The sequence below is a fragment of the Calonectris borealis genome, chromosome 2 (assembly GCF_964195595.1).
Source record: "Calonectris borealis chromosome 2, bCalBor7.hap1.2, whole genome shotgun sequence".
NCBI classification, from domain to species: Eukaryota; Metazoa; Chordata; class Aves; order Procellariiformes; family Procellariidae; genus Calonectris; species Calonectris borealis.
Genome location: NC_134313.1, coordinates 138,438,018 through 138,461,518, shown reverse-complemented (window position 1 = coordinate 138,461,518; position 23,501 = coordinate 138,438,018). Strand labels below are relative to the sequence as shown.

At 36.1% G+C, this 23,501-nt stretch overlaps 1 protein-coding gene across 1 annotated transcript in view; it reads right to left on the bottom strand.

The window, feature by feature from the left end:
• The window catches only part of CRPPA (CDP-L-ribitol pyrophosphorylase A), a 124,308-nt gene that overhangs the window by 60,381 nt on the left and 40,426 nt on the right, over nt 1-23,501 (bottom strand). Inside the window, exons 4-6 of the mRNA XM_075143649.1 lie at nt 19,676-19,780; nt 12,841-12,886; nt 134-231 (exon numbers count right to left, since the gene is read on the bottom strand). Of these exons, the coding sequence (XP_074999750.1) occupies nt 134-231; nt 12,841-12,886; nt 19,676-19,780 (249 nt within the window). The remainder of the gene's footprint in view (nt 1-133; nt 232-12,840; nt 12,887-19,675; nt 19,781-23,501) is intronic.

Sequence of the window (23,501 nt, the reverse complement as noted above, 5' to 3'; positions counted from 1 at the left end):
CTTGTAATAAATACTACAGTGACACAGGAGGTCTCAGTTTCTGTATTCACATTATTTAGACTATTCCTTACAAGTTGTGACAACCAGAAACATTAAATTAATCATACACTTTACAGCCATAAGTTCTACTTACTTTTATTTGGCTTTTCAGAGATTCATGAAGGAGAAAACCTACTTGTGCAACAGCTTCCTTCACATTGGTAATAACACAAACTTGTTGTGATAGGTTCTCTGTTATCAAGAAAAAAACCTTAGTATTTCATGCAAAGATAAATCAATCAAAATTACTAATCTGCTAAACGTTACCTTCAATCCATATACTGCTGTCTCTTGACAGAACCTTTCCAACAGCTGTAAATTTAATTTTAAGACAACTTATTTCAAGTTATTAATATAACTACATAATCTATATAGCACACACCTCAAATATAAAATTCATAATATGTTTTGTATGATTTTGTACAACGTGAAAACATCACATAAGGCCTGTCGCCAAAGCCCATTTAAATAGGGGACTTCTATGAAAAGGTGTTTGTTCAGGTCCACGTTACTGACAGTAGATGACAACCAAGAAAAAAAACTTTTTGAAAATTTCATACCACTTATCACTTCAACAGATCACTAAATGCAGTGAGAGCAATATTGAGAAAAGTAAAAAAACCCAGGAGACAGCATAAATCCTCTTCCCAACAATATATAGTACATAATAGCCAAAAATAAAAAAAAAAAACTATTGAAGATACTGTTCAGAGAGACAGCAGATATAACTTCACCTCAATGTCAAAAAAGTTGCAGAGTCAGTGACAAAGATCTTGGCATGGGGAACTTCTTACGTCTTTTATTGGTGGGGGAAAAAATACAATATTTTCTTGATACCAAGGCACAGCAGTTTCAAGTTATTGCCTGATCTGCTTGATAAAGCAAATATTTCAGAAAATTAGTATTTTCTCTTGTTATTGACTAGACTTTCAAGATTCAGTGAGAATTTTCCTTTCTTTAAGCAAACAAATCAAAATAACTCAAGTCTGGAACTCTCACTTCTAATTTGTACTTTATCCTTTAGATGTTGAATTAATATGCAGACCAAAACATAAGATTTCCAATGTCTTTGGGGTAGCCATTCCATAAGCAGCTAGAAATTTCATAAATGTAAAGTCTAATTATGTTTAAAGCAGACTTCAATGAAATTTCAGGGACAGAAATATACCAAACACCACCACAAAATAAATTAGTAGTGAAAGACATAAAAGAAATTATAAAAATATGGCCTAACTGCTCTTCAAACAAGTCTGAATATAAAGATACATATTTGTTGCATGTGGAAAGTTTTTTTTATAATTACATACCACACAATAAGTTCAATCAGATGCATTACTTAAGTAGACATCTCACTTTCTATTGTAAACTCAAAAACTTCTTTACAAAAACAGACGTATACAGACCTGAAAATTAATTTTAAAGCTGCTGCAGAGTTAACATTATTGGAAAGTGACTTGTGATTTTTAAACGATTTTTTGGGAGTAGGAAAAGTGAATTAACCACTGAGGATCCCAAAAGATAATTACAATGATTTTATGAATCATGGGCATTTATTATGTCCAATATTTATAACATGACAACGAAAATAGTGGTAGCAACTGGTTTTGTATTAAGTTAGCAAGAATGGGGAGGGGGGAAGAAAGAGAGAACAATAAACATCTGCTTATAAACCATCACAACCAGATGAAAGCGAGAATTAAAAAAATGCATGGCCAGTTCTCACAGGACTGGAAATCACAGGATACCACAACTGTGGGAGAAATTATCTTCCCATAGATTCACTGGGCAAAAAAATATACTGAACATGCATCAAAGTTGGCTTCTACTTAATACAGAATAACTTTACAGTCTAAAAAATGGGTCAATGGGAAACCATATTGAATTAATTTCTTATCAGCAGAAAGAAACCGGTGGGTAGATTGAAATCAGAGCAAGAGCCACTTGAATTTAGTACTGTACACGGAATGCAGATACACTGCAGATACAAGATAGATGTACATAATAAACCAGACTGGCATATCAGATTTCAAGAACTCAGATTCTATTGAACTAAGTAATTCAATGAAGAAGGTCAGATTGGAGCTATTACAAAAATCCACATGTGGAAGAAGGCTGTGGAATCCAAAAAGGCACCATAACTTATGCTCAGACAGTTCTTTTTAAAAAGAAGTCAGTTATCAACAGCAAGTGTCAAAAGTAACCTCACAAGAGGCTGCTCAAAGACTGCAACTATAAAAGCCCATCTCACTCCTCTCCCCAGCCCCCTTAAACCTCTAACTGCCTGTAATGTAAATAAGAAAGGAGAGACAACTACCAAAAAAGCAACTAAGATTTGCAGGTTGAATTTAATGAAGAAGAACGCAAAATTGAATGAAGTGTGAAAAAATGTATTTTTAATTTGGAGGAGGAATGTAATGTTATAAGGGGGAAAGTCTACTAATAAAGTATGAAAAAAATAAAGTAATGATAATACAGACATTGAAAATATGCTGCATGCTTTTAAATGATCAAGAAAAATGAATACAGGAAGTCTGGGAAATCATCGTTTATAAAATCATCATAGCAAAGCAACAGTTCTGTTCTAGTTGAGGTTTAAAACTCAATTTCCATTTAAATCCCTACTGTTTCAAGTGGTCAAAAAGATCTATATGTTAATTTAGACAGTCTGCACCTTTGCTGCATTGTCAGAAGGAAGGCATTGAGTGGAGCCTTGCTCCCCGAGACCGCCTGTGTCCCACCTCTGGTGAGCTGATGGAGCTCTCGGTCACTCAGCGTAATCACGCTGAGGCCAATGAGGGCAGCTGGAGCACTGGCTCGTAACTCCACGGATTTCATGAGTTCTGCTGACTGCCAGTGAAGCTAACCGCGTGCAGCATTTCATTCCTGGTTTTCAGAAGTCTGGGTGAATGAAAGTCATTCTCAAAAGCCACGTCATGGCCACGTCACAACGAATTGTAATACTCAGCTAAAAAAATTTTGTTTTTCGTCGGACCACTGGATAATTCAGGCTGGAAGGGACCCCAGGAGGTCTCTAGTCCAAACTCCTGCTCAAAGCAGGATCACCCATGAAGTCAAGCCTGGTCGTTCAGCGCCTTACCCCGCTGGCACTTGAAAAGCTTTGAGGACAGAGAGTGCACAACCTCTCCAGGCAACCTGTTCACTGCTTGACTGTCCTCATGGTGAAAGAGTTTTTCCTTTTATTGAGTTGGAACTTCTCGTGGTTCAGTTTTTGCCTGTTACCTCTTGTCCTCCCACCATGCACCACTGTTCTACTTTTCTTCCCAACTTTCATGCCATACTTTCCCTTTCATCTGCCCAATCTTTTTTTTTTTTTTTCTCTCGCTATTACATTACCTATCAAAATCTCTCTCTTGCTTTGGTTTCCTCTTCCTCTACTTACTTTAAACTTATTATTTCCCTGGAAACCTCCTCTTCCCAATACATGTCTCCCATTAACTCTCAGCTTCTTTCCAGCTGTATCTGATTATGGAGTAACCCTCCCCATACTGCATCACATTTAACATCCACTCAGAGCATATTTTTTGCATAAAATTAAAAATAGTTAAAACTTCACACTGCCAAATTCTGTTAGGTTAAACATTATATTTCTCTATCAGGAAAGGGGTAGGAATTTTCTTCCTTAAAGATAAATTTGATGCAGGATTTCAGAATTTTTTCCATTAAACCTCCTTCTCTCTCCAGCAGAAAACTTAATTTTCAATTTTTCTGTGCCCTTCTTTGATATCCTGAAAGCTTTAGATCACATTATTATTCATTAACACCTGTTACAGCCTTTATCCTAGGATCTCACCCAAAATTATAAATTAAAATGTGTGCATGTTTATGGAACTACCTTAGTTAGATAATGTATTAAGTGTACTCCAACTAATGACTTAAAAGTTTACCCTGCCACAAACAAGGACCAATTAAAAAAATGCTTTGTTTGAATAAAGATAATAAATATCATATCCTAGGGAATTAATACCATAAGAATAAAAATACATCTGAATGGCAAATAGGTTTTAGCCTACAGACATAGATTTTTTTCTCTTAATTGCACATCTATGTGTATACATACACTTGTTTTTGTAAACATATGTTCATACCATGCCATTCTTGGTCTGTCATTACAATTTCTACTATTTTGGAAGCACATCCTGTACATCAAAATACCTTCAAAGTTGGCAGTGAATTCAAAATAGTAAATGAATTTATCAGAATTCCATTTTCACTTTCTACACCGCAATGGCTTGACTAGTCTGGAAATTCAGTATGGTTCTCCCTGGCATTTTTAGTGTCTCATAACGGAGATGTTTCTACCACTGTAAACAGAAGAAAAATGAAATAAGTACTGCCAAGCATTTAGTTCATTCATGCCCAACAGAATGAGTTGAAATTGTTATTTGTATAACATAGGTAACCAAAAATATCTAACAATTTTTTGTTTACCCACTCCACATTTCTCTGTAGCCACAAAAACCAAAAGCCAAATTTGACACTGCCCCTACCAATATTAGTATACAGGAAAGAGAGGAAGATTTTGTGGTAGAAGACAAGGAAGAGGATTGTTTTCACCTGACAATAACTATTCTGAGGAGTACCTCCCAACCTGCCAGTCTATTTCTTTGCCTCACAGCAGAGAACAGCCACTGGTTAATGAGTGTGCCCATGAAAATGCAGCCTATCTCGAGTAAGATATCCGTCCTTTGATAAACAAGGCTTATGTCAGTTTTTTTTTTTTATAAAAAGCCACATGGGTTCTTCATATAACACAAAACATAGTACGTAGCTCCCAACAGTCATAAACAGTTTGAAGGAATTACAATATTTTTCTTCGCACTTGCAAAACACAATTGTATCTACATCAGCGGACTCTTATTTAGCCAAATGCGAGGGCAAAATATCCAATCTGCAAGTGCACACTCTTATGAAAAAGTCTTTGCAGAAGAAGGGTCCTTAAGAAAAGAAAAAGGAGGAGGAAAGAGAGTCAAACTCTAAGTTACAAACTTCTGAGAAGCACCATTTAAAGTTTACATGTTGGAACTAGAGTTCAAAGGTACCTACCCCAAGGGCAGTAGTCCTGATGGAAATTTTTTAGGATGTTTTGTATTAGCCTGATCTTAACTACATTTCTAGATGAGTCACCCTTATTGTAAGATGATGTTTTCTTACTTCAAGACTATTAAAAATAGACATGTGCCACCTTGTCTGCATACTCCACAAGTTCATACCTGCTTAACTAAAGAAAAGCATTAAATTTACTGTTTATAAAACAAATCATAAAACAAATGTTAGGACTCAGACTTTCATAAGTTGTAAAACAGACTTGAGGAAGTAAGCAGATTAATAAGACGTGTTTTAAGAAGACAGTCTCAAAAGATAACTCATTAGTCTATTTACATTAGTGAAGTGTTTCTTTGTATTGCCTTGAATATGAATGATATATACACATATAAATATCTAAAGTACAAAAATATATGTATGCATGTATGTTTTTCTTACTTCCAAGTTTAGCCAAGCTGAAATTTGTCAGTTATTATGTCTCATTAGGCCAGCAGTTAAAAATCTAGCTGTGCTTCTATGAAACATTTGGGACTTGTTACTTAGGTAGAATTACATTTGTAATATAGCTGACTAAAGAAACAGTCTCATAATTATAATCACGATTAACTGTATTTTTTTCAGACATCATTTAACTGCCAAACACATATTACCATAATAATTTTTATTGTATTTAATTTGATTAATTACAAAATTATAATTTAATATATAGACAATAGACAGAAATGTAAGAGTACCTAAAAAATAAACAGGATAGCAAAATAACATGTCAAACTGAACCACAAGGAACGTGTTCCTTAGCAAAACTGTCTAGAGGCACAAGTGTAACTTTAATATTCTAGCATAAAAAAATCAAGTATTTAAAGATCTGTTGAAGTTCATAATTCAAAGCAAAAACATTACTATTGGAAACCAGAGAGGGAATAGTTGGATTAATAATTCTCATCAAAACAAATATTTTTAATATAGCTTAAATGGATTTTCTAAATAAAACTAACAGGTTAACAGAAGAGAAAACTGTCATTCTCTGAAGTTGAAGGAAACTAAGTTTCAGTCACTAATAAATATAACTGTAGAGGACATGAAATTTGGAACTGTAGTCACAAAATTAAATGTGTACACTCAGAAGTTCTTCATCACTACTGAATTCATCCAGTGATAAAATATGCATCCAGCAAACTAAATTGGATCACTAATAATAAAGAAATTGGGAAGACTGGAACAGTAGTGGGGAGCTGGTGTGAGGCCAGTGCCCTTACTACCCTACACCCTCCCAGCCCATACATTTAGCTTCTGGGACATCTCCAGAGGACCTTGACAGAATGCAAGGTGGCATACCGAGAGCTGGTACCTTACAAACCAGCCTTACAGTACCACGCAGGACTTCCCCTTCAGGCACTCTACGTGGCCTGAACCTGGAGTCTGAATCCACCCAAGTATGTGATACAGGACTGTACTGTCCAGTGCGCAATGCTTGCATTTCAGTACCGTGTCCTCTTCAACAACTTGACACAAAGAACCACCATCATGTAGACCATAGGTAACACCATTTATACTCAAAGTGATATATAGTGGCAGGAAGAGGCACCCTCTTCTCCATATAGATAGGAAAGATTGCTGCCAGCTACGCTCAACAAGGTTACAGACACACTAGCAGCCAGTGCCAAGCAAAAGTAAAAGAAAGGGATTTTAACAAAGCAAAAGATAGTAAATTCCACATGGGAAGGCAGGTATTCCTGCCATAAATGTGCCTTTCTGGAGTTCCAGGCATCTCATCATCATCCCAATGAAAGAAAAGGAAAAGGGAAGGAAAAGAAAAAGAGGAAGTAGAAAACCCATCCCTGAGGATGCCTCCAAGTGGGAACAGTATCTGAAAATCCACAACCACGTGGGTCTCGTGTGAGCCATGAATAGCACATTAGTACACTGGGGACTTCTGCTAGCCAAGTTTGTATCTCTAAACTGATCAGAATCAGCAGAAGGTCCTTCCTCTCTCTAGAAACTGTTACTGAAACCATCAGAAGAAACACTGCATGCCACCTTCTTGCAGTGGTTGTTTCTCTGTCAGTCTCCTTGACACACTTTCATGACACTACCAGGTCCGTAACATTGAAGCTCACAAACAGCAGTGAGTAGCTACCACACAGTAGACAGCTGCCTAAGTTGTGGGAGAAATCATAAAAGGGTAATGACAATTACCCTTCGTATAGGAGCACTGCATATAGCACCGCTTAGTAGGTTCTGAACTCTCGAGAAAAGCAGACACTGCGATACAGTCAATTATTCAGCTAGTAGGAAAGGCCTAACTGAGCATGCCTCGGCTTGTAGGATGGTTGCCTTTCTGGAAGGTGACCTATCCTTGAAAGTTTCCCATAGGCTCAGCACAACACAGCAGAACATAGCTATTAAGATTTCTTCTGTAAAACTAACAACCATAAGACTGAATGATGCAACATGGGGGTACAATAGGATGATGCTCAACAGGACAAAAAATATATTCTCCCCTTAAATATGCTTTCCTTTAAGTGTGGCATGAACGGTGAATAAAATGCTTGTCTAATATTAATTTACATGGCTCAACTGTCCACTACAAAAATTAGTGATGTTATATCAACCCGAAGATCTGGTATTTGAAGCCTTTTGAAGGGCACAGAATAGATAAGGCACAACTCTCAAACTGCAGACTTGGGAGTGCTAACAGTGTCTATTCAAAATCCCATTAAAGATAATTAATTATGTAAGATAAATCTGTTATAGGGTGCCCTAATTAGCTATGGAGGACTCATTATACTGCTTGCATAAGGAGTAAAGAATATGTACGGCTTCCCCTTCCTGAACGCATGCAATGCAGCAAAAAGCAAACCTAAACTTCAACAAACTTAAGGTACAGTTTCTCAGGCATAGTGAAGACTACTGTAGTTACTGAAGCAGATATATTGCATGCTGGCACAGTAACAGAACATTAGATAAGTAAAGATCAAGTAAGGGATTAGCCTGATTTACCACCATGAAGGTCTTCATTTTTACTTTAAGCTACATAAATTTTTTATCATAACCAACAGCTGGAAAAGATTGTATTGGCTTTAGTGAAAGCAAAAAATGTGATAACATGATGAAATACACATGTAAAATACGTATCTATGAAGAGAATGACTGGTCATTTACAGCATTTTTGCTCCAGTTATAATTGAAATTGTTAAACTTAGTGAATGTTCCCTTCATTTGAATAAGCTGCATCCTCATTTTCTACTCAGGCAGTTTTAGAGAAAGCTGCTTGGAATGGATCTTATTTTTTAAATAAATTATAACTAATCTTCTTTAATGACTTATGAGATTATTGAAGCCCTTATACACAGGAACATGGAAATTCATCTGCATGAAGGTTGCAGTATTGTTTCAGGTTTATAATTTTTTTGTATGAAATAGTGTATATGTGTTACATAAGATTATAATAAAATACTATAAAAACATTTTTAAGCAAAACAGTTCAAAATATTACCAATCTACTTGTTTTTCTTTTAAATGATCTATAAAGAAGAAAGGATAGCACTGACTGAAGGAATACAAGGAGTCACCTTTACAAGGATGAGAGGGCAGCAGAGGGAGACCACAGAAACCATTTTTTCACATTGTATTCGTTTCTGGTTTTCCCACAAGAAGCATGACGACTCCGTTCCCACCTTCACAAGAGCTGCTCTGTAATGATGGGGATATGTGGGGAAGGAGGCATAAGTAAACTGGACAGCTGAATGATGGGAACAGGGTGCTGTCTCCTCCTCTAGCTACATAAAGCAACATATTTTACATAAGGTGTCCACCTGCCTTTCTTCTTGCCCACTACAAAAGGACATATCTAGTAAGGGATCAAACAAACTGCAAGAAGATGAACAAGAACTTTTTAAAAATGTAAATCAGCACTGGTTTTGATTTTTCTTTTCCTTTAAAGTTTACACATCCTCAGTACATCCTGAAGGTCCTCTGAACTAAATAATTCTTAAATATTTGAGTAATACTGAATGATACAGCTCAATAAATTGGCCTTTGTATTACGAAAGAAGTCTACGGTTAAGTTCAAGGAAAATGGAAGTGAAAATGGATCTACTTGATCTCGTAATGACTGATAAATTGCCATTAAATGTTGATTACATACACGGTAAATAAATATGAAAAATACACAGGAAAAAGGAAAAGAAGATCAAAATTAACATAGAACTATGAGTTTGCTGAGTTATTTTCCAAGTTGAATATTGAACCTTTTGTCAAGCTATGATCAACATAGTACGTTCACTGAGCTGATTCATGGCATTTACATCATTTTATGCTGGCATTACTGGCTTCAGCAAGCTTGACTGACAGAAGTACAACAATTCTTGTTACAGAAAATATTTATAAATATTGTAACAAAAGAGCACATCCAAGCCGCTGAATCAGCTTTCTACATTTCCTGAGTAACGTTACCACCAGAGGGAATTTTTCTTTGACAGTCTCTGCTATATAGATAATACTTAAAATTACAGATAATACTTAAAATTAAAAGAAGTCTCTACTGTAAAAGCATGCATACACTCTATTAGAATTAGGAATTCAGTGAGAACGTTGTAATGGGATCTATATTTGGACTGGAAAAAAAGAAATTCATTTTTTTATATAATTACTTTTGCACTGCACAAGATTGGAAGCTTCCCTTTTTTCCATTGATCTATCATTCAAGGTAAAGTATTAGTTCCAATTACTATTCATCAAGGAGATAAAAATCATTGCTTAATTTTATATCATACTGTACCATGAAATCCCTCTTTTGCATACTGATTCATTCTATTAATTATTTTTTTGTCTTATGAGTCATTTTGCTCATATGACAACCACAGTAACAATATTTGAGCTTTTAAAATATATATTCAAACTGAATTGTTTTATCCAAGGACAGATCACTTAAAATTAAATGAAAACTACTACGTACTTTTCCAAGAGCACAAGAATTTCAGAAAAATAAAAAAAAATGCTTTGATAGTTACTGGGCCAACTGAAGAACTTCTTATCTAGATCTTATTTACGAAAAACTCTTAATGGCAGAATGAATTCTGTTGGAATAAAGTTTGTAAATATCCAATAGCTATCAAAAAATAAGTGGACAAAATGGAGAAACTATGTATTTTGAAAATGTTTTTCCAGTTTAAGTCAGATCACACCCTCATTTTCAAAGCTTCCCATAAGCTTGAATAAGTTAAAAATACTGTTCTGAAAATATTAACCCAAGTAATTTCTGAGATTAAATATTCTTTTCACTAATAAAAGCTGATGAAAAATGGCATTTATAAGCCAACAGGTGCTCATATTGGCAATCTCAGCTGAACGAAAGATTCCTAGGAAATCAAGGACAGACAGTCTCCCTTCCAACCTCCCAGTTTTGTAATAAAAAAACTGAGAATCCTAAGAATTTCCGGGCTTTCCAGATGTATAAATGGAATTTTCTGTATTTCAGTTTGTGTCCATTGCCTGTTCTCTTTTTGCTGAACACCACTGAGGAAGAGTCTGGCTCCATCTTCTTCACTCTGCCCCATCTGGCATTTATACACATTGCTAAGATCCCCCTGAGTCTTCTCTTTTCCAGTCCAAGCTGTCACAGCATCTCCTCATATGACAGATGCTCCGCTACCTTAATCATCGTCATGGCCCTTTGCTTGACTCTCTCCAGTATGACCATGTCACTCCTGCATAGGGGAGCCCAGAATTGGACTCAACACTCCAGATTCGACCTCACCAGTGCTGAGCAGATGGGAAGGATCACCTCCCTCGACCTGCTGGCAATGCTCTGCCTACTGTAGACCAGGGGGCTGTTGGCCTTCTTTGCCATAAGAGCACATTGCCAGCTCTTTTCAATTTGTTGTCCACCAGGACACCCTAGGCCTCTTCTGCAGAGCTGCTTTCCAGCTGGTCAGCCCCCAGCCTGTAATGGTGCTTCCCAAGTGCAGGAGTTTGCATTTCCCCTTGCTGAATTTTACGAGTCTCCTGTTCACCCATTTCTCCAGCCTATCAAGGTCCTTCTGAATGGCAGCACAACCACCTGGTCTATCAACTACTCCTCCCAATTTTACATCATCTGCAGACTTGCTGAGGGTGTGCTCTGCCCTATCATTCAGATCATAGTGAAGATTTTAACCAGCATTGACCCCTAGGGTAGACCACGAGTGACTGGGCTCCAGCTGGACTTTACTGTTGAGCCTCGCAGTCCAGCCAGTTTTCAATCCATCTCACTGTACACTCTTCTAGTCTGCACTTCATCAGTTTGTCAATGAGAATGTCATGGGACATTGTCATAGTGTCAAAAGCCTTGCTGAAATCAAGACAAACCATATCGACTGCTCTCCTCTCATCCACCAAGCTAGTCATTTCATTGTAGAAGGCTATCAGGTTGGTCAGGCATAATGTCCCCTTTATAAATTCATGCCGACTACTCCCAGCCACCTTTTTGTCTTTAAAATGTTTGGAAATCCTAAGCTTGAAAGTTAGAGGAGTGTGGAACCTCTAAGAATCCTACTCAAAACAAGATTTTCAAAAATTCCAGGCCTCCAGCTACGGAGATGAGAGCCCATTCCCTGTGAAAACCAGAACTTCCAAGGTTTCCCAGCCCTATCTCCTTGATAGGTGCCCAAAAAATTCAGTCAGGTATTTCTAGAAATGCATATAATATGCAATATTTGCCCACTGTAATAACCAGAAACTTCAAACTTCTTGTATTCCTAGAGGTCTAGAGAAGCAGCATGCAGAATACCACAGCGATACCTGAGCTCTGTTTCAGCTTTCTAGCTTGTCTACAGTGACAGAGCTGATCTCAGCACGGTCTAATTTAACCAAACCAGAAGCTAAGACAATACTGGATCTTGTAACAACACATGAGCCACCAAAGTGAACAACTAGCCAGTCACTCACCATGCCCTAACAGGACATGGGTTTTGCTCTGTTTTGCTCTGTTTTTTTTTTTAACAGGAACCGCACTCTTTTCTCTGGAAAGATATTTTTAATCCAAAAGGAAGTCCCTTTCTCTTCATCAGTTTCTGGGCTTTTATCCCTCAGTTCTCAACAAGGAGTCAAGCAAGAGTCCCCTGAATCCGTGCCTAGCAGTTTACAATAACCATCAGTATGCTCATTATACAGTACTTAAGGGTTTTTCCTTTCTATATTGTTTTTAGATTGAGTCGATCCAGATAAAGACTAAATCTAGTCTTTATGTTAAACTGCTATGAAACCACTCCTACCAGTACAGGAAAAGGTTAAAAACCAGTTCAACAAAGTATTTATAAATTAATGGAACACCTCAATATCATATAATTGCTATATCAGTTTAGGTAACAAGTTGCTGTATGTAAAAGAGTGAAGAGTCCTAAAGAGTTAATATTTAATTTTCAGTCTACTATTTAGATTAGAAAGATGGAGCATATTCAGAATTGAACTGCAAATGAAAGAAAAAAATTGTTTATTCCTTATAAAGCCATTCAAAATTAATCTCTGTTTGACTCTCTCATATACACAGCTTTTCATAAGGTTCTCTGTTCTAAGAGAAGTAAATAAAGGTAAATAATGCATAATATAAGTATTCCAGTGAACAAGCTAAAACAACTTGCCTAAGCACATTTTATTAATCATAAAACTTTTCTTAAAAACATTTAAAACCATAGCACACAAGATTCTTAATTAGACTCAGGAATATGCAAACTGACAGTCACAAGGATGAACACATACCCTTAATAATCGATTCAGCTGCATACAGATCCCGCTTGTAGGTCACCTAAAGGACAGACAAGCCTCATTAGATTTAACACAGCAGGAAGGAATGTAAAACCAATAAAATAATGCCCTGAAGGCAATTCTTTACATTTGAAATACCATAAACAAATGATATTGTCAATTTCTTAATTCTGGTAAAATATCACTGGCAAGTCATGAGAACAGAAGTTGCAGAAATTACCAGAGAATTGAGAGAAACCTTTTTTTAAATACTTATATCTGCTTAGAACTCATTTGAAACCTAAAACTATTTTTAACCCTTTGAAGAATCATAAAAACATGGTATTGCATCCATTCTACTCTATAATTTTATTGTGAAAGAGATTCATTTTTTGTAAGACTTGTGATCATAAAATGACAACCAGGGAGAAGCCTCGTTATTTCTTTTACTAACACAGGTTTAATTTTGCAGTAGTGCAAGACTATTACTATTAATGAGAGTCCAATTAATCAGTGGGAGTCAATGAGACTACAGTAGGCTTTGTATGAGCTCTCAGAGGATTAAAAACCATCAAGATCTTCCTGAAGACATTAATCAAATCAAGTTATTTGGACAATAAGATGCTGAATATTTACTTGGTACTTGCAAAAAAACACCTTTCATATCTGCCTTTGTATCCTCATGGCAGTTGACAGTCCTAGTATTAGGCTTTGCAAATAAAATAATAGAAAACTAAAGACAGCATCTACCCAAGACATTAACAGTCTTTGCTAGTAATGTCTTCGCAAATGACATGCAGTGACATGAACTGATATAACTCCTAAATATTTGTCTTTGTTTTTACTGTAACTTCCTTTTATGTTAAATAAAATATTGCTGGATTTTCTGCATTTGTTTCTCTAGAGTCTGAATAACTTTTTTCTTTCTTTTTGAAATGGACTGAATAGGATTCCAAAAGCTTTAGTGCTGCAAAGTAAATCTTCTAGCAGAAACATACCATTGTAGGTATCAGCGTTTTAGTCTCCAAGTAAACGATTATTTGGTTTTATCATAAGGATTCTTTCCTTTCCATCTCATAAATTAAGCTGTGTATTGTAGTCAGAAACAGATGAGTAATATTATCTTTCTCATTACTCATCATTTCCCCAAGGAATTATGTTCCTTTAAAATTAAAAATTAACTTACCTCCCTACAGCTTGTCCTGCAGGAGAAGAAGCCAGAAAATAAACCTAGCCTGAGAAATTTTAGGTGTCTGAGTTTACATACTGTTGGGAAGAATCAATGTCTTGAATTTAAATTTAAGGACAAAGAATTATTGAGTGACCAATTTTGTTGCAAGGTTTCTTTCTAATTACCTGTTTCTAGAGGGCTTTTATACTGAACTTTCAGTAAACCTGTAACAGATTACCATCTAAAAACCTTTCAAGAAACAAGACTATCTAAGCTCTGTCAAAAGTGGTCTCACATGCTCTAAGGTTCACAATCTCTTTGAGATGCAAAAGTATTTTTAAATAGTCTGATTTTTAAAAGTAGTTACTTCATAAAGTAGGCCCAGTCTTCAAGAAAACAGCACAGAAGAATATAAAAATAAGAAAGAACCTTTAAAATCACTTCTGAAATTCTGAGCCAGACATCAGCAAATACTTTTTTAGGGTGGTTTCCTAGAGAAATAAATCATCTGAGACTATATCACACTATCCATATATGTTTCTTTCATAATCTTTGATCTGATAAGTTAATTTCAGATATGAGCTCCTATAGCCATTATGAAAATAGTAAAGTTGACAGAGAGAAAAACTCTGCCAGCTACCACAGGTGACCACCACTTACCAGTCAGGGAGGGACGGACTCTCTACACCTCTTTCAGTATTGAATAAGATGCTAAATCCAACCAAAGTTTCCTTTAAGGTATGGATATTCTTAATGTCTCTGGATTTTTTTGTGTTGATTAAGAGGTGTTCTTGCAATTTAGATGAGACTTTTTCAAAAGGCAACCACGACAGAGACACCCTCTGGTTTAACTCTAACCATTGATTGTTTTAGTATGAATTTGTTTTAAACAACTTTTAAGGCTAGTCAACACATCAGTTTATTGTTCTGAGCAGCTATACTGCTTTATCTCTAGTTTCACTAAAGTGGATTTGCATTCGAGGCTCACCCCAGCCAGAAGCAATTCAGATCTAGCCAAATCAACCGGGAAGAGTACTTTAACTGCCACTCTATACCAGGAAGTAAGATGGCACTCTCCACTCTCGCAGCTCAGGTGAGGTGCAAAAATCACAGTGGAAAAAGAATAAGCAAGAAAAATGACACACAGGAGTTCTCTCTCACTTTGCAAAAGAGAGATCTTCCACCTCATCCATTTCTGGTTTTTTTGTATCACATTACTACGCTAAATCTCTACGGACTTGTCAAATTACCGTTTAATCTTCTTTTTCATGCTCTTCTCTGAACCTTCTCTATTTATCAACAGTTGCACAGAGCTTGAGTCCAGATTTGACCACAGTATTCCAGATGCACTTGTAATACTAGAACATCTCTTTTCTAATTTCATATTCTTGTTTCTATATCCGTGGCTGACATAAGACATTTTGTGCCCACAGTGGAAACCTGCTATCCTCTGTGATTCCACCACTTCCAAAGTCACTGCCTGCCTAGAACAATTCTCTAAATATGGCCTATACTTTTTTTTATTTCTAAAAACACTTCTTTATATTTGGCTGCAATGAAAAGCACACCTTTTGTTTAAATTGTTTGCCATGCAATCCTTATCAATAGGTTACTTCTGATCAATTATATTTTTATTTACAAATGCTTAAATCTTTGTGTTGTCTGCAAACTTAATCAGAAAAATGTCAAATAGCTTAGAGATAATAACAGTTTCTGCAGAACTGTACGTGGTGAGAATTATCTTTTGAAATATATCAGTTATCCAATTTTTAATCTATTTAATGTGAACTAGTACAATTACAGTCATCCTATTTTTAATTAAGATGCCATGTAGTAACAAGTCAAATTTCTGCCAACCGTATATTGTATCAGCACTACCATCTTTATCAGCCAAGACTATAATATTGTGAAAAGTCAATTTCACAAAATAAGTAAATTCCATGTTGGTTGACATTAACTACATTAGTCCCTTAACTCTTTGTTAATCACGTTCTGCCTGTAGCAGAAGTCTTTAAATGCGTATCAATCTTTTAAAAATGTTCTTACAATGCAGTTTTCATCTGCATTATACACACAAATACATATTAGACTCCAACAATTACATTCTGTTACATGATTTTATACTTTATTTAAGAGGATATTGCCCCAGAACATTTAAGGTCATTTTGTTTCAAAACTGTCAAGCACAGAGAACCTGAAAATGTCATGTTGATAGTGTCATTGTTTCCTTTTTTGCCATCCTGATCCTAAATATCTTATAAATAGTTATATAATAACTACATTTATAATAGAACTTATAAATATTTATAACACTGAAGTAATTTGAATGTTCCTGCCTGGCTGTTGTCACTACAAAGAATGATTTTAATTTTGTAATTTGTTACCAGACAGTAAACAAACTATCTCTTGCTTTAGCTCCAACAGTAAATGACTGTGACTTTGAAATGTTACTTTTTCTAATGCACTATAAGTAGATAGCGCTCAGGTAGAATAATTAGAATTAATTCAAGAAAACAATATATATGCACACATAAGGAACTTTTTCACACAGCTCTGAGTCATTTCATGTTATGTAGGTTGTGCACCTAATAAATAAACTGAGTTCTTACAAATATCAGATCTGCTTTTTAAAGATTCAAGGTCCACATACGATGAAACTGGTTTGTAATACTTAGACTTTAGAAACTGTTCTCCACCTGTTAATTGACTGCAGTTTTTCTGTTACACATCCTCTGAAACCTCAATTGAACAATGATTATTTATTTCAGTTCTCGTTTATCTGGATGGAATATCTTTTCGCCTCTTGTTGAAAATATAAGACTAGGGCCATTGGGAGCACATCAGTTCTTGGCACACGAAATATAATTTATCTCAGCATTGAAAAGCCTTACAGAAAAAAACAACAACATATTACAAGTTACATTATTATGATAGCTAAGGAAAGACAATTCTGCTTCTGAAAGGTGAGTAGTAACAAACAGCAATAACTCCTAGCCATTTTGTAGGCAAGCATCACTTGAGAAAATCAGCAGTCTTCTGCACTGCATCAAACTGCACAGGCTGAGCACGAGCGTTCTCTTCTTTAATGGTACTGCTCCACGTCACCTGCCAATCACCCCAGTACAGAGTGACTAATGCCAGGGTGCTGTTCAAGCAGGAAGGAGCCCAGAGGCGCTACCAGCATCACTGACTGGCTCAGCCTTGGCCAGCGGTGGGTCCGTCTTGGAGCTGGCTGGCATTGGCTCTATCGGACATAGGGAAAGCTTCTAGCAGCTTCTCATAGCAGCCGTCCCTGTAGCCCCGCTGCTACCAAAACCTTGCCATGCAAACCCCATACAGACTCTCACCTGATCCACAACATTTTCAGCTTTTCTGCCTGAATCTGCTTCTCCATTATATTCTCCAGTATGCCACCATCTAAAAAAAAGTTCTCTGTCCAATATCCGAGCACCTACGAGGAATTCACTCTACCGTTGTTATCATTTTCCATGTGTTTACAGGCCTCTAAAGTCCAGTGCCACTGCAGTGGGTCCCACATGCTAGAAAGTTAACAGCATCAGGATTTTGTTTCTCCAACAATGTTGGAGTGGCACTAACACTTCAACAATTCTCTTTTAAAACGGAGATGTGCACAAGCTCAAGTCTGAAGTGTAACTGGGAGCTGGTTACTAGTGCTGTTCCTCAGGGGCTGACACCGGGGACAATACTGTCTAGTATCTTTATTAATGACCTGGAAAAGGGGAAATACTCTCAGCAAACTAGTAGATGACAACAAATGGGGAAGTATTCAATATGCTCAAGGGAACAACACTCATTTAGAGGGATCCTGAAAGGCTGGAGAAAGGGGCTGACGGAAACCTTGTGAAATATAACAAACACAAATACAGCATTCTGCATCTGGGACAGAATAACCGTGCAGCAGTCCACACTGATGCCAAAAGAGCTTTGCAGAAAAGGACCTGGACAAGCTGAGCATGAGGCAGCAGTGTAGAGCAGTGCAGAAAAGGAGTCCAACTGACTGGGCTGTATAATTAAGGAAGTAGGCTTCATTACAGAGAATACAGGGATTATTCCCCTGTATTCGGCACTTTTGAGAACACACCGGAGTACTGTTTCTAGTTTTGGGCTCCCCAGTATAACGCAATGAGGAACAGGAGGAAGCCCAGCAGAGGGCTGCTAAGATGGTGAGAGAGAACTTGGCTTCTTCAGCCCAAAGAACAGAACATGAAGGGTGGGGAAGGATCATAATGAATGGCCATAGAGAAGGGTAAACTGGACTTTTCTTGCAGATCCTTCTGTTGGCCTTTCATCCTTTCCCAGTGCAAGAGGCAGCAAGGGAAATGCTGACCAAGTTTCCTCCATACCAGGGGATATGCATTGGAATTGTTTTCCCCAGAGAGTCTGTGAAATCTCCATTCTTGGAGATATTCAAAACTCAACTGGACAAGGCCCTGCACAGCCTAATCTAACTAACCCGGCCCCACTTTCAGCAAGGTGTTGGACCAGATGACATCTAGGTATTTCCTTCAGTCTTAACTATTCTGTCATTCTAGGTCAAAAGACTACATTTCATCTGCTGGGCATCAGTAGTATCTACAGATAGTAAAGAACTAAATAAACATTATAAAGAACTAAAGGAACATTATGGGTGTTTTGTCACCCTTCACGTCAGTACCATGCTTTGCAATGAGAACAATGAAACCATCCAAAAAGTGATGTAATGCAAATATGCATGACATAATCTGTCCCTTAGAAGGCTAAATAGGAAAACAGGCAATATTGTTTCAGAAGGATTATGTCCCCAGAAAGACACTGAAAGAAGTTGCTGTATGTAACCAACGCACAAGTAAATTTTGCTGCTAAATTGCACAGGAAATTTGCACTGCAGATTCAGGAAATTACCTTTCTGTGTAAGATTTACTGTCATATTATGAGAAATCATGTCCCATTGGAGGAAATTTAGTGTCAAAGACAGATGGAGTGATGTGAGCTGCTTCCAGATCCTTCAACGTGGTAATGAATAAAATAAAAGGAAACACTTAAAAATTGCATGACACGACAGCTACTGAGAAAGAATAATGTCCCACCATCCAAAACAATGAAATGGGATACTTTTAAGCAGCAGGGACATATCCTTTGGCACCTGTGTACACACCTGTTTTGTTAGTTGTCAGGAACCTACAGATTATCAGACAAGGCGAATCATGTTTAAAAAAATTTAAAACCTTGTTTGAAGAGGTCTTAAACATTACAGTGTTACTGGTATTTGGCATCAGAGAAAAAGTGATGTCCTCATAGGAAAAGGGGAGGAAAATAGACAAAAGATATAGGAATAGCAGGAGAAAGCTCATCTCATAAAAGAATGTTCTTAGTTTTAGAGATTAGGGATTATTATGGATTTGTAGTTTTACAGATTCTCAGGTTATTCAAGTACCTAGTTGGTTTTCCTACTTCCAGATAAATACTGTCTTCATTGATTATCTCAGGTAACATCTGCCCAAGTCTGTCTAAACAATGAGCTCTAAAAAAAGCTCATGATAACCCCAAAACAATTCTGAAATTTGGAAGAAAAAAGCCTAACTATTACAATTGAAAACACATCTGAATTTTTATGGTAATATGCAAATTTTATTAATTTTAAAAGACATACAAAAAAATAGAGATTATTATTGCCTTTACCTTCCAGAGGTCAGCTGTTCCTTCAACAAGTTTGGCATTTGTTTTACAATATTTCAGAGCCAGATGCAGACATTCAGTTCCAAAATCCAGGTCATAGTTTGTACACTGTAGTAATTAAAAAAGAATAAATATTCTTAATTAGTCTTAAAGAAATCATACTTTTAAGCAACAACAGATTTTCTTTCATTAATTAAATCTTACATCTCAACAGTCCTGTCCAGAATAATACATGCTGTATTAGGTAGGTTCAGGATGGATCAGAAATAAAACCGTTCCAAGAAGCTTATGCCAAATTCTAGCTGTCCAGCAAAGTGTTACAGAAGTAAATAAACACTTTATAACCACAAATAAATTCAGTTAGGTGCTACAAGTATCTTGCTACACCTTTATGTTGTTAACTAAATCAATGAGAAGTTACATGTATAAAAAAATTTTGGATGGAGTTGAGGCCTCACCAAAAGAAATCATCAACCTTCTAGTAACAAACTTCTAGAGTACGGGAACAAGTTAATAAATTGTAGAAGCATGACTCTTCAAATGCCTTGTCTGTTTTGTTTTTTGCAGCATCAAAAAAGGATGGTAATAACTAAGAACCTCTGAATGCCTTACGTATTTCCCTCTATATTTTTCTCCAGTTATCCGCACACAAAATAGCAAAGCTTCACGCTGCTCCATGAGCCTTCCAGATTAAAAAAAAAAAAAAAAAATTAACAAAAACCCCAAAGTGTGTCCACTTTTTAGTCATCTAGAAGAGGCATTCTCCTCTCAACACACCCTTCCCAAGCAGTTTGGCTTCCCTATAGTTAGTGATTATAAGAATCCTATTAATGGAAAGCTGAACAGGGAGCAGAATCTCTCGAGCCAAAACATAGGTAGGTACAAAAGCAGGAACTGGGAGCTTTATGAGACAGGGCTACCTCAAGATGAATTGGCCTGATTAAGATAAGAAAGTTCTAGTCTATTTTCATATTGCTAAATTACCAGTCCATCCAAAAACATGAATTATATGTAACAAGGAAGGATAATTTAAGATGGGGTCTTTAGTAAAAATGGATGTATTTGATAAGACCACAGGCTGGCTAGCCCAGTATTCAGTCTCTAGCAGAGGTTGACAGTGGATAGTCAAGGATAAGTAAATAAGAACAAGGCAGTCATATCTTCTTACTTTCCCAGAATACTCCCTTGGTCTCATATAAAGCTATTATCCTGGCTTAGGAAAGCCCTAAAATAAGAAGTCCCTGAGGGACACATGGAACGAGAAGCGACTGCCTTAACAGTCCTCAGTGAATTACAGGAATCCTGAATTCACCCAATTACTTTTTGAATAGCAGTATTTTTTTGGCACCAGCATCAGGGAACATCTGATTCATCACTCTCTTCATCACGTGCTCTGTTGTTCTGACAGAAAAGGGAGTGCAAAACCACCCTCTCAGCCCCTCAAAATGCTCCACCACATCTCTTCTCACATCTTTCCACAGGAAAAGAAGTCAACATCTATTCAGTCATTTCATGTGTGGAAGCTGCTTCAAAACTTTGATCGACCCTTTTGCCCTCCTTTACATTTATCTACACTTACCTATCAATTTTATCATAACATCCTTCTACAAACCTTCTTAGTTAGCCCTCATCTCTACTACCCAGAGAAAAAAAAAAAAAAAGGGTATCTCCACGTCCTGTTCCAAATTATTTATGAACAAAATGAACTGCACAGGTCCAAGCACAGTTCTTCACAAACCTCCACTGATGATTTACTGCTATGAAAACTGGTCATGCACATTACCTTGTTTCTTATCTTCTGACAAATTATGTACTCTGGTAAATCCTTACTCTTATTCCAAATCTGTTCAGTTTCCTTAAACAGCCTTTGGTAAAAGCTTCAGTGAAACATTTTATTATGCAAGTAGGCTGTTATCAGCTTCAGCAACCTCAAACAAGATGCCGGTTAACTCCTTAAAGAATGACAATTAGCTCTGCAATGCATAGCTTTCCTTTACAAAAGCTGAAATAACCCTTCCACTGTGTCAAATTTAACCATGTGTCTACAAATTTGCGTTTCGAATAAAATGTGACAGCACAGATACTGTGCTCATAATTCAGTCTCCTCCAGGATTCAAGAATTCAAAATTGTCAGGAATGCAAAAGTGGGTTAAAGAAGATCCAAATGAGAGTGCTGCAATACAACTTGTCTTTTTTTTTCTTTTTTAATTTCCTCAAGAAGTTTAATAAAAAAGATGAAGAAAATTTTTTGTTTCTATTCTTGTTTTATAATGCATCAGTGAAATTCAAGGAATTCCTCAGCATTATACATCTGAATTGTATTACTAACACACACAGATGTCTTAGAAAAATCATAGTTATCACTTTTATATTATTTAAATCAGTAAATTTTGTCATTTTAGTTTGTCATGACTGCAATCAAAAAGAAGATCCTTTTACAGGCCACTTAGAAAGAAAAGTAATTTAAGTGTTATACTTCTCTACAGAAGTTTTTAAGCGCTTTGAGTTACAAAACAAAACAGACACAATAAGATAGAGCAACTTAAAAAGAAAGACTTCTTTCAGAATACTAAAGAAAATGGGGGTTTCAAAAAGACACTTTGGAATATTTTTAAATTAAGCAGAAATTATTTATATTCTTTAAATAATGAAGATACAAAAAAGGTCAACAGAAAATATAAAGGAATAGGGAACTCTAGCTCCAAAATATGTAAAATAGAGAGATCTCTTGAGTAAAGATGTCCAGAGATAAGTTGCCTATGAAACCAGAAATGGCCTAGTAACTTTCAATTCCAAATATTTATTACCAAAATGTTTCCTTTTTTCCTTTTTTTCTTTTGTTTTGTTTTTAAGGAAAAAACGAATTGAATATCTAAGGTGAATAACATACAGATTAAAAAATAATATATATTTTTCTTTTGCCCTCAGAATGGAAGAGAAAATTTCAGAAAAAATTATCTGTGAAAGAATTACTTTGAATTAAAATTAAGTTACATTTTTAAATATATGGGTAATGAACAATACTAGGACAAGACTAAGCAATTCCAACTTTTTAGCAAGGTATTAATTACAGATAATTAGTAGGGTGTGGAGAAGTTCCATAAATGAGCTAAAGCATCTTGCTGGCTTCAAGGGATGAAATATGACACAAAGCAAAGTAATAATTAAAACCATATTTCACTAACACTTGTACATCATTACATTTACCACTCTAATTATCTGTAATTGTTTAAACCTAAACATATTGTCACAGTGTACTCTTCTGCAAGACTGATACACTGATGTCAGAGGAGAACAATGAAATGGAAGTATCAGCTCAAGATCAGCTTAGTTTATATATTACCAATATGCTAAACAGCTCCACAAATGAAATTTTAAATCTATATTTAAGGTGCAGAATTTGAAAGCTTCTATATTGCTCTAAGAAATTCAGTTAACAAATTAAGCGTTATCAGGGAGTGCCTATAAAGAAGTTGTAGAATATCTATGAGGAAAATTCTTACTGACACAGGCATGCAAACATTCTCATCCTAAGTCTTCTGTATGCATTTTGTTGTACATCTAGAGCCAATTTTCATTACAACAATCTGTTTAAAACTCTTACTATTTCTGAAGTCTCTTTTTGACTGAAAGGCTTTTTAACATAAAGTTTGACAGAGTACAGTTAACTGCACTTGACATGCACACATAGCTTTGTGAAACAATAGTCATAGTTTAAGTTTCAGACCACAGATTTGAAATGGTGGAAACAGCTGGAAATATTGGCACAAAACATATCCACAAAAGAAAGAAAACAGATTAGTTTAGCTCTTTAAATGACACAGAAGGA